Source organism: Felis catus, chromosome A1 (assembly GCF_018350175.1).
Source record: "Felis catus isolate Fca126 chromosome A1, F.catus_Fca126_mat1.0, whole genome shotgun sequence".
Taxonomy (NCBI): domain Eukaryota; kingdom Metazoa; phylum Chordata; class Mammalia; order Carnivora; family Felidae; genus Felis; species Felis catus.
This window is the reverse complement of record NC_058368.1, coordinates 143,513,197-143,525,181: the sequence shown is the minus strand read 5'-3', so window position 1 is coordinate 143,525,181 and position 11,985 is coordinate 143,513,197. Positions and strand designations below refer to the sequence as shown.

The 11,985-nt window shown below is 43.3% G+C and overlaps 1 protein-coding gene across 1 annotated transcript in view; it reads right to left on the bottom strand.

Annotated features, from left to right (window-relative positions):
* Positions 1-4,790: 4,790 nt before the first annotated feature.
* Positions 4,791-11,985, bottom strand: part of CMYA5 (cardiomyopathy associated 5) — an 89,473-nt gene continuing 82,278 nt past the window's right edge. Inside the window, exons 12-13 of the mRNA XM_011284243.4 lie at positions 10,242-10,415; positions 4,791-5,609 (exon numbers count right to left, since the gene is read on the bottom strand). Coding sequence (XP_011282545.2) covers positions 5,363-5,609; positions 10,242-10,415 — 421 coding nt within the window. The 3' untranslated portion in view covers positions 4,791-5,362. The remainder of the gene's footprint in view (positions 5,610-10,241; positions 10,416-11,985) is intronic.

The window sequence follows — 11,985 nt, the reverse complement described above, 5'->3', positions numbered from 1 at the left end:
AAGACCGAGCTGGAGAAGAGATCAAAAGGGGCTCCTAGCACTGTTAGATGCCTCACATTCAGCTTTACTTTGTTTCATGATCTATGAAGAAATTTCCCTCACTAAACCCAACTCTTGAGCAAAAGCTGTGTTAACCACTACCAGTTTTAGCCTTGTGTTAGCACTGCCTTAAGGAATCAATGGAGCACTGTGTCAATGTTTCGGGATGACCAAATAGGATGAAGGAAGGATGAAGACGTAGTGGTGAGTAGCTAGAGGTCATGGAGAAGAACGCAGAAGCAGGAGGTCAGCAATGTCAACCAGGAGAATGTAATCATCTATAGCAGTTCTTGGAAATTTGGGATAGGAAACAATTTCTTTAAGTCCATATGATATCAGTATTGGATAGTAAAGTAAAAGGTACTCTGAAAGAATGGAGGGTTAAGGACTTTTGGGTCATCCTGCATCACAGAATTCAGACTTGAACCTCAATGGTTATCTACTTTTCCAACTTTACTTACTCATGGAAATCTTTTCATCAAATGAATTATTATATGAAACCCAATGTGTAAAACAGATTAATATTGAGCTGCTGTGATGAAATAGGACAGGGGTCAGAATTTATGCCCACTTGGTTTTCCTGTTGGATCCCACAGTGGCCATCAGGCAAGTCTGTGGAATCCCAGCACTTCAGGAACACAGTTTCAAAACCACGAATCTAGAACCCAAACCTTTAATATTTCCAGCAATTGATCATTCATCCTGAGTGCTCATTACTGCTAAGCAGCATGTCCCTGAGCCAATCATCACTGATGGGCGTTCTTCCATCTTTTGAACCAAATTCGTCAACCTTGGGACTCCCCACCAGTCCTAGTATAAAAATCAAAGTAAGCTTTATTCCTCTTAGAGATAACTCTTCAAACCTTTAAAGACATCTTACCTCCTTCCCTAATCATCTTTGCTCCAAGTTAGACATTCTTAATCCCCCATCTATTCTGAAACTGTAGTTCATATACTGTTGTGGGATTTGAAATGATTGATATCACTTGCAAAAAACAAACTCAGCATAGAAAAGGAGTTCATTTACAACCAAAACAGAAGCACCAAGAGGGACACAATCACAAACACTTTGAGGATACTAAGGAAAAAGGAAAGGTGTTGATCTCCTCTTCAGAAAGCAGCCCAGAAAGCGTGTTCCCTCCTGCACTTTATAAAGGGGACTGGAACTCAGCACCCGTGTCATTCAACTCAGGGATGTGCCTGGGATCACTCTGACAATCACCATATCAGGGACATGAGCGGATGGACTCAGTTCTTACTATTATTACTCTTCAAACACTCCCCAGCAGTTGAGCTCAGGGACACAGGACAGTAAGTGCCCCGCATGGGCTTATTTTTGCTAGTCTTAATTGATCACATGCATATGCACAAAGCTACTGACCCTTGGACACAGTCATGAGATCTATTAACTAAAAATAAATGGAGTGCCTGGGTGGCTCAGTCGGTTAAGCATTCGGCTCAGGTCATGACCTCGCAATTCGTGAGTTCAAGCCCACATCAGGCTCTGTGCTGACAGCTTAGAGCCTGGAGCCTGCTTCAGATTCTATGTCTCCCTCTCCCTCTGCCCCTCCCCAGCTTGTGCTCTCTCTCTCAAAAATAAACACACATTTAAAAAAATAAGTGAGATTCTGGAACCATGATTCAACAACCACCAGTTGTTTTGCTGCAGAATGATAGTATCATTTAGTAACAATCAACAGATTGATGATTTGCATTGGTTTTGGTGGAGGCTGAAGGAGGCAGAGGAGTAAGGCTCAACAGTTAGGGCTAGTTGTATATCTGGAAAGTGCCTATGTGACCAGTTCACTGGCCCAACACCACCAGAAACAAAACTTGGGCTTCCTGGTATCACAATGCCTCACATGCACACTGGTGGTGGTTTGAGGCCTGGAGACTTTGGACAGAATGCGTAACCCAACGGTGGGAGCACAAACAAGGCTGCACTTGAGATACCAGAACCCCTTGATGGCCTAACATTCCTCTGTGCAGCTGTACTATATCTTTTGCCCGTGACGAAGCTCTTCGTTGAATATGAACTGAGTCCTGTGAGTCCTTTCAGCAGTTGAACACTTGAGATCATTGGTGGGTAATTAACACAGTAAAGGTAAGAAGTGACTTCCAACACAGGCCACTCTGGAGCCTGAAGGATGCTTCTGACAGGAGAGTGTTAGTGTTTGGTGCTTAAGGCACACAATTTTGTAAGTGGGTATGATGAAGTAAGATACTTCAGTTCTGTTGCACATTATGGAAGCATCTCCAGAAAAAAACAGCAGGAATGCATTTTGATTTGCTTCAGTAGAAAAATCCTTCCATCTTTGACCAAGAACGTACCTGTCCAGGGTTGTGCAGGTGTGTATGCAAACAAAGAAGGACCACAGTGTTAACCCTCATTTCTTCTTCTTTTTCCCCAAACTCCTTTATTTTGGCCCTATACCTCTGAAAGGAAGCATTGTGGTTTCACGTATTAAAGTCTTCACAAATAAGATGTTACCGACTCTTTGGAATCCTAATTAAGGTCATCGGTACTGAAGAAGGAATCAAAGGTAAACCCAAGACAGCATCAACAACAAAACTGACATTTGGGAAGGAAGTCAGTTCAGGAGGGAAGAAAATATTTATGTATGAATGTCTGCCTACATATGTACAGGTGTATGGGGGAGAGTGTGTATGTATATACACACACATGTAATTTTCACAAATCACATATATATGGAAAACATGATCTCTGATACAAAATGAAACATCTTTTTATCCTCCTGGCTCAGGATTTGAGCTGTATCTAAATCCACACTCTGCCACCTGCCGGCTGTGAGTGTGAACTAGTTATTTAACTGCTCTGAGACTGGTTTCCTCATCTATGAAATGGCAGTGATTTTTACTGTGCAAGGTCCTGATGAAGATTAAAAGAGATGAGGTATGAGCTCTGCATGTTATTAAACTAATAAGTACCATTGACAGATTTGCAGAGGAGCGATTTTGACAAAATTTGCTGACTTCCTTTCTTTGCTCCGAGGGTTTGTGTTATGTGAGTGGGAAGGACAAGAAGAAGGAAAAATGAACTCAAAACAAGGGCCAGGAGGAAGGAATTGCTTGCGGATGTAAGGGAAAAGCATTAACTTTACTTTGCTTGTCTCCACTGGAATAATTCCCTAGAAACCCACCCACTGGAAATCTATCAGTCAACAGATGGAGGCAGCTGAAACATGGACCTTCTGAGCCCAGAGTCCTATCTTCCACCACACACATGGAGTCAGATATGGGAGGACCACTCACAGGACGTGATGGAGGATTGGCTTTAAAGAGGATCTCCAAAGTCCCTTGTCTGGATGTTTTACAAACTACAAAATGCTGTGACATTTCACATGCTTATTTAATCTGATGTTTGCAATTATCCCAATAGAAAGGCATAACTAAAGAATTTGAGTTAAAACCTGGAAGGAGCTGAATCAAGCTTCAACCTTAGTTCTTCCCATTATTCTGACTCTCCCCTTCATACCAGAGCTGCCAACTTGATGGCAGATGCTGCTGGTGCCCTGTCCCATTTACCTCCAACTCACCCCCAGCACACTTGAGTGTACCAACAGGTGCATTAGGCAGTTGTCTGGTGACAATTCTGCATGAGATGACTTTCTTTCTCATTTCCTTTGTCTGAGGGCTTTCTGGAGACTGCAGGAGTTTGCAAGGAACACACCTGGAAAAGTGGGGGTGGGGGGGCAGTGGATGGGAACCTAATGCCCCCTGGATCAACCCTCAGCCAACAGGGATTGGACAGAGTGGTTAAATGCCAGCTTCTGGAATGTTCTGGGTGGTTTCTAGGGTACCACCAGCACAAGTGAGCCCCAGTTGCTCAGAGTGGCAATACCCACTCATAAAACATGTCCTTTATTGGCTCTTCCCCCTTCCTGTCTTACTTTCCCCACTTCCTCCCGTGTGCTTCCCAGAATTCCTTCCTGTGTAAACAACCAGCCCTGCATCTTTATCTCCAGGTCTACTTTTGGAAGAACCCAAGCTGAGACAAATTCTAAAATTCATGTGGTTGCTACTACTGTTCCTGTTTTTAATTACATGACATTCTCACCAAAAAAGTAATAATGCCCATGGGTTGCTGATGAGTCAGAACCTGATGGTAACACTTTTAAGTCTTGACAAAAGTGAAGAGAACATTCTCAACAAAGCACTACATTGTTCCTTCTATTTCACTAAGTATCCACTTTGCCCGTAGCTGCTCTCATTTTAAAGCAGAGTTGTGATGGCTTTGGAGGGGCTCTACCAATGCAGTTACAGATCCAGTTTGGATTTTCTAGCTGTGAATCAAGAGAATGTAGAACAGATCTCAAAAGTAGGATATGATTTCCTAATTACAAGAAAAGAAAGAAATGAATTCATAATTTAAAAAATCTATAAATAAGATCAAAGTATTTACATTATTGAAAACAAGAGCAATCATCTCAAAATGCCTTCTAGATTTATCAACTTGGCACACATATTTTAGGAAGAATTCAAGAGATTTCAATATAGTATCTAAAAATGACCAACTATTTCATTTTGGCAAAAAGAGATTCCCAGCTTCCTGTAGTTGACTGTAACTATGGGATAAAAGTGTTCAGATTTTAAAAGACGCATGTAAAATTCTTATGTGAAAGTTAGTCGTGACACAACCCACTGAAGCGTGATGGTCATTTACTCGGCCGTCTGTCCCAGTCCAGAGATGTGGGGCTCATAAGTTATATATAATAAGTTCATATAACAGGTTTTATTTTATAGACTCTAGCCATTTATTTAGCAAATGGAAATTTCTAATACCTAGCTCTTGTCTACATTTAAAATTTCAGGGAAAAGAGACTCGTGTCCTACAGTACATATTATTACAAAAGAGTTCGTTATCAGCTGTGAACAATTAAAACTCCTTCTCTAATGATTAGAATCCAACATCCGTTAATGGAGTGAGGTGACATCTTTCTTATGGAAAAAGCCCATGTTTCTTGTCAGAGAAGGATATCCTGTCTGTCCATCACGGATAAAACAGGTGGAAGACCACTTCTTATTCTGGTGCCCAAATCAGGTATAAATTCTTTTAGTTTAGGGGAGAATGCAAACATACATAAAGCAAAGGGTAGAAGTTGTTTTTCCATCGTCTTTACTCAAACGCTACCTAGAAAGTCAACGTTTCCTTGGTGGTTTTGCTCACGTGCTGATCACTGTGCATGTAGCTATCATTAGTGCGAATGTATGGGAGACGTTTTGAATATATAGCACCCAAGGGAAAGAACAATAGACCCCCAAAATTTGAATTATTCTTCTTGCAAACTCTGAAAGCCAACAATCACTTGTGCCTTGCAGAATCTGGGGGCTCAATCCCCAGGTGCAAAGTACATTTTCCAGGTTTCTCCAGGGCAAAGGCAGGGTGAACACCCTCATTAAACCTGTGCCTGATGATGAAGAGCAACTGTCCACTTTCAGCATTAATGAAGAGAAGCCTCTGGTTATTGTAGTCCAACAGAATGCCCACCCTGGCGGGATGCTCAGTCACATGCACATCGCTCACAATGCCACTGTAGAAGAATGTATATCTGAAATGAAACAGAATGGGGAATTATAAACTAGAAATCTTGAAAGACCATGGTGAAGAAGATCACTTGGTGATAACTAATTTTTCAGTCATTAATTTCACTACACAGTGAGTTGCAATAATGTTATCCCAATTCCTTTAACCAGATCCCTCCTAGATGCTAAAATGCATAGCTCATCTCAACAGACAAACACTTTTAATAATTTTGCTCCTTCTACATTAGGAGGCGGTCCCAGAATAACCAGCATATGCCTCCCTTGTGATTTTTCTCAACATTCTAATTCTTTCCCAGCTGCCCACATGTTTTAACTACCGCATTCATGGTGTCATTCTTTTGAATAAAACTCCTTTGAGGCTGCCATGTATTTTTAAAAGTACTGCAGGCTTGCCTTCCATAAAATGTATTACTTTTACAGCTTAAAAATTTTTTAAGTAACTTACATAAGGGCCTTTATGAAGTTTAAGAAAAATTTCATTATTTTTGCCCAACTTCATCCTTTGTATATGCCCCCCCTGCCCCAGACCAACTTTCCTTTTTATCTTCTGAATGTTTTTTTGCAGCCTTGCAGCTCAGGGGTGTTCTCTCTTCAATTCAAATAAATTCAACTCAACAAGTATTCACTGGGCATGTCTGTGAGCCCAGCACTTTACTAGGCCCTCTGGGGGCTACGAAGGACCACAGAGTACTGTCCTTGCCCTTGGGGAACCCAGACCCTCCTGACCAGGGAGGAAAACTCTGTTGATCACTTAAAAGTGGGCTATGGGTGAGGTTCCGTCTCAGGGCAGAGATTGGTAAAGTGTTTATAAACACATTTAATGGACCTGTTTGGTTGTGAAAGGACAGGTTCAAGAGCAGGCTAGGAAGGGGAAATCGCTCAACAGAAGAGGCTAAATTGCTCTGGGCAAAAAGTAACCCAAGTTTGGTGTTTTCTCTGGGGAGTCTTAGAAGCAGAGGCTGGGGCCCTGAAAGTGGGAGAAGGGAAAAAATGAGATAGAAGCGATGAGGGAAAGATCAGTGGGGATGGTCTGAGGAGTGGAAGCACAGTGGCACTGGTGTGGCAGAGAAAGCCAAGGACCCTTAAGGCCTATGACGTCAGTGTTGAGGGCCCAGAAGCTTGAGTACAGGTGTGTTTTGAGAATGGGAAGCTAGCAACTTCCCTGCAGAATAAACACCATGTGAGACAGCAGAGGTTCACGGGGATGTGAAAGTAAGCAAGGCATACACAGTGATAAAGGACCTTTTCAATGTCTTGCCAATGAGAGATCTGACAGAACAGTAAGAATCTCAGGAAGCCCTGAAAGCCACAGAGAAGACCAAGGTTGCAAGTGGCAGTGACTGGGAACAGCAGCGTAGGCTGGGACTCTTACAGAAGGCTTTGGGAGCAGATGAGCTCATATTCAGCAAAAAGGAACAGTTGGAACCGGACATAGGTGGGAAAGAGGAAGGGGATCCAACCAGCAGGGACAGCAGAAGCAATGACGAGGTGGCAGAATAAGCCCATTGGTCATAGAGAACAGCACCGTCTGTCTGACAGGTTCGGAGAGGACATGTGAGTGACTGTGAGGATATTACATGAATAAGTAAAGTCAGGGGCCAGGAACTAGACCTGCCCTGTCCATCACAATTGCCACTAGCCACATGTGGCCACTTAAATTAAAATTAAAATGATATAAAATTCAATGTCCAATTCTGCAGTCCTCGTAGCCATATTTCAAGTGTTCAAAAGCCATCTGTGACACCATTTTTCTATCTTCATAGAATTTTTGATTGCACACCACTGGTCTAGAGAGTTCTGAATGCCCTACTGAGCTATTTTCCCCAAGTCATGCTTAGAAGGCCCCTGGTGCTCACAGGCCCAGCCCCAGTCAGTCCCTGAGCTAGTCCCCACCATAGAGGCCAAGGAGGGAGAGACATTCCTCAAAGCCTTGGCTCCACCAGTTCTGCAGGGCCTGGAATCTGCCCTGCCCTGCCCTGCTTCCACCTCCATTTCCTATCCAGCATATCAGTTCCTTCTCTAGCCTCCACTCTGGCCTGACACCAAGCCTGTCTGCCTGGAGCCCTCTTCCCTGCCCAGCTTTTGCCTGCCCCTTCTTGGGACTGCTGGTGTCTTTCGAACAAAGATCGAAACTTGATTCTAGATACCCGTGTAACTCTGGAACTGCTCTACTGGGCCCCCCACGTCCCAGTGGGCCCACCTCTGTGAATCTCACTACTGGCCAAGACTGAGTCCAGCCCCTTTTGGTTGTGATGGTTTACTCCCCTTGGGTCTCCTCATCCTTCCCCCTTCCTGGTCATATTATTCCTGGATTCCTGTCTTGACTGTGGTCCCATCTACAAACTGTAGATGTTTGTAGATTTTTGAGCAAAAACACAAGGGACATGATGGAAATGATATTCTAGAAATATTTGCCAGTTGCAACACACAGGATAGTGTGGCATGGGTGCAGACCTCGCCCTGGAAGGTACAGGCATGGTAGCTGTGGTGGAGGAGGTGAAAAGGCTGTGAACTAGGGGAGAAAGTTTAGGAGTGGGCAGGAAGAAGTTCAGTTGATTCTATGTCCTCAGACCCTCTCCATTTCTCCTTTCCACCTATAATATCTTAAACCTTAGATTCTACCCAAGCAGTATCAACAGTAATACAGTTTGGTTTAAAATCATGAAGCCAGAAAAGTGAAACAGAGAGGGGTCTGCCACAGTGGTTATCACAGTGCCTTAAGGTGGGGTGCTCTATTTGAAACATGAAATGAAGGCACTCAAGGCTTGACCTCTCTGTGCTGTGACCACACAGACGGGCACACTCTTCCTCCCGGAACCCACAGAGCCTACCCTGGGCCTGAAAGAGCCGAAGACCAAACTTGTTGAACCTGTTGACAAGATACAATTCTGTTTTCTAGAGTCTAGAAATTTGTTACTGGAGGCTAATCTATGGTTTTGAGGTTTCAAAGATTCAAGTGTTGGGGCGCCTGGGTGGCTCAGTTAGTGAAGCATCTGACTCTTGATTTCAGCTCAGGTCATGATTTCACAATTAGTTAAGTTCAAGCCCTGCATCAGGCCCATGCTGACCCTGCAGAGCCTGCTTGAGATCTCTCTCTCTCTCTCCCTCTGTGCCCCTCCCTAGCTCATGTTCTCTCTCTCTCTCTCTTTCAAAATAAATAAACTTTTTTCAAAATGTTAAAAAATAAATAAATAAAAAGATTCAAGTGCCTAAGGAAATTTTCACGAAATCAATATCTGGTTCATGAAATCAATATCTGGTTCCAGCTCTAAATCTACTCATTATAATTTCTGGGTTTGAGAGATTTTAAACTCCAGGCAGGGGCTAGGCCCTTAAGCATTGCACAGCAATGAACATCAATTATCATAATTGCTCTGACTTGATGAAATGTGACTTTAAATAGCTCTTGGAGATAGTGTCCTTATGAACCATGTCAGAAAATCAAACTCTGTCAAATAGGATACAGGGAGGAATGTGCAGCCAGAGATATGCAAAATCCCAATCTGTGGGCCTTTTTCTGGGAACTTGTGAGCTCTGAAGGCTTCCTTTTTAAAGCATTACATTTGAATAATGCCTCACATTTTCCTGATACTTTACAATTTCAAGACTCTCCCCTGTACCTGACTTCATGTGATCCTCACAACCCAAAAATGTAGCATCCCTGTCCCTTGACAAGATAGATGAAGTCTATTAGGTATGCTCAAAGGGTTCACTGACTCCTGGTGAGTAGCCCACAGGAGGCTAATCAAGGATGGGGCCAGGACTAAAGTCAGGTTTCTAATAAAGACCACCCTGTGAGCATATTCAGATCATTCCATGCTTGCCTCATCTCTCTGAGACTAACACAGGTTATGGTGTTTACATAGTAACCAACCAAACAAAACTACAACTAATACAGTTAGCAAACTTTTTCTGTAAAGGGCCACATACTAAATATTTTAGGCTTTGGGGGTCACTGGTTGCTGTTATGACTAGTCAGCTCTGCCACTGACATGCAAAAGTAGCCACAGACAATATGTAAACCAATGAGAATGACTGTATTCCAATAATACTATCAGTAAAATTTTACAAAAACAGGCAGTGGTCCTATTTGACCTATAGGCTATAATTTACCAATTCCTGATATGGACCAATGAGAGGGGTATCGGGGACTCACTTCTTTTCTCACTCCTGTTGATTTCTCTGGAGAGGAAGCTTTTTAGTACTACCCTTGTCACCTCCTCCACCCTCAGGTGAGTTTAGAAGGAGAAATTGGCCATGCGTGGCATAGAGGTCTCTCCTCACTATCTTTGGAGAATGAGCTGATGGATGAAACATACTTCCTTTTTTGTTTCTCCAGGGACGAACTCTGCCATGCAGGGTGGGGAAGGTGGCATGGCTGGGTGAAATCTATTAATAGGGTTCAATGTAAGAAATCTCCTTTCCCTCAGGTGTGAATCACATTCACTAAAGTTGGCTTCCTCAGTAATCAGACTAACAGTTTAGTCTTCATATGTTTGACTCTTTTGTTTTCTTTCTTTGTCGGCTCAGACTTGGACAGGGAAGTAGGATACTATTTGTTAGGTGCCTCAGAGACCTCTGCCTACACATTAACTCATGACACTTTGACCAAGAAGGGAAGCAAGGCTCCAGCTTACCTCTGTGGCTCAGAGCAGTGCATGTACCACGAAGTCTCCCCTTGTCCCAGGGTACCAGCCTGCACAGCTGAACGGGAGCAGATGCCAAGTCGGTAAGCTGGGCAGTCTGTGACTGTGGTTTCCCAGTAATGCTGGCCACAGGCAGGCAGCTCCTCACCCAGCACTGAGGGGATTCTGCAGACAAAGTGGATCACTTAAGCCTAGCACAGGTATCACCAGCTTTGATCTCCTAAACATCCACATTCACACAGTTACACACAGTTTAGGCAGGATTCTATCCTTGGAAACTGCTGGAATTTGACTAGAGACATTTGTTGTCCATTGTGCCCCCAACTTTCAGCTCATTGCCACAGAACTGCACAAATTTTCAACACGCATTCAACATATTTCTGCTGCCACATACACCATGCATATATAGTATACTGCATCTCTTGAAGAAGCTAAGAGCCAGGAAATAATTAGAATAATGGCAGGGGAAAAAAAGACATGGCACCATCTCTGTTTTCAGGGAGAGTGAGGAAATACAAGGGAGGAAGGTGGGGAGGTCCAAAAGAACATAACTTGCAAAGTTTTTTTCCAAAACATCAAGAGAAGACGAAGAAAAGTAGGAGGAGGTAGGGGAGGAGTCTCCAAAATCTTCTTTAACAATGAGTTCTGGTGTTTGCTGACCTTACTGGGCACAGAGACCAAATGAGGTGCAGCTCTTAAACGGCAAGACAGCTGGTGAGGCCAGAGCAGAGTGTAGAACTGATCAGGAGTGATGAGTGTGTTTTGTAGAAGCTGTGGTCAACAGTCTTTGGGACTCTGGCCTCTTTGGATTGTAGTAGGGGCACCTGAGAGGTTGTTGAAAGGTCTCCTTTTGTCTCACCTTAGCTATTTTTGTAACAGGCACTGTGAAATGAACCCAAGCACTTTCAACTGCTGATGGGTGACCTTGTTTGCATGAAGTACTCAATCCTGCTTTGAAATGGCTGAGACAGCAAGGAAGCATTTTTAATTTAAGCAGTGTTAATATTCAGTCAGCACCCTCTCCTTTTTAACAGATGAGAAAATGATTAATGCAAAGGAATGTATTTCACTTTCTCGTGTCTTTACCCAACAACCTCCTTTCAAAGAGGTGGATACTGACAGGCCCTTGCTCTCTGAGCAAAGCCTGGCTGCCTGATATTTATGAGCTAATTTTCAGGTTAATAATAAATAAAGGTCTATGAAATACATTACAGTTACCATCAGTTACCATCTATGAACTCTAACCAACTTCCAGTCTATTTCGTTTCTTTTTGATTTTTTGAAAAATCAGAAAAAGAAAAGCCCAATCTATTTCTTAAATCTTTTTTTCCTCTGAATTCACTTACTTGTATGTTTTTTAGCACCTACAACATTCCAGACCCCATGCTAGATTCTGGGAATTCAAAGATGCAGAATACAGGGCTGCTCCTTGAGGATTACTCAAGACAGAGTGGCTAACAAACAATCCACCTGCGCTCAGACCTTTTCACAGGTAAGATCAAAGGGCGCTGGGGCCCAGAGAAGACTTCCAGGAGCAGCTAGCACTTGAGCTGGGCCATGCGCCGTAGTGAATACGGTGAATAGCAACTAGAAGGGAAAACCACACAGGACATTGCTGGCAGCCACAGTGAGGGACTGAGGGCTTGCCGGCAGCCATGTGGGAGGCACATCCATGCCAACAGCTGCCTGTGTCTCACATGTTTTACACTTTTCAAAAGCCTTCACATACTTTCTC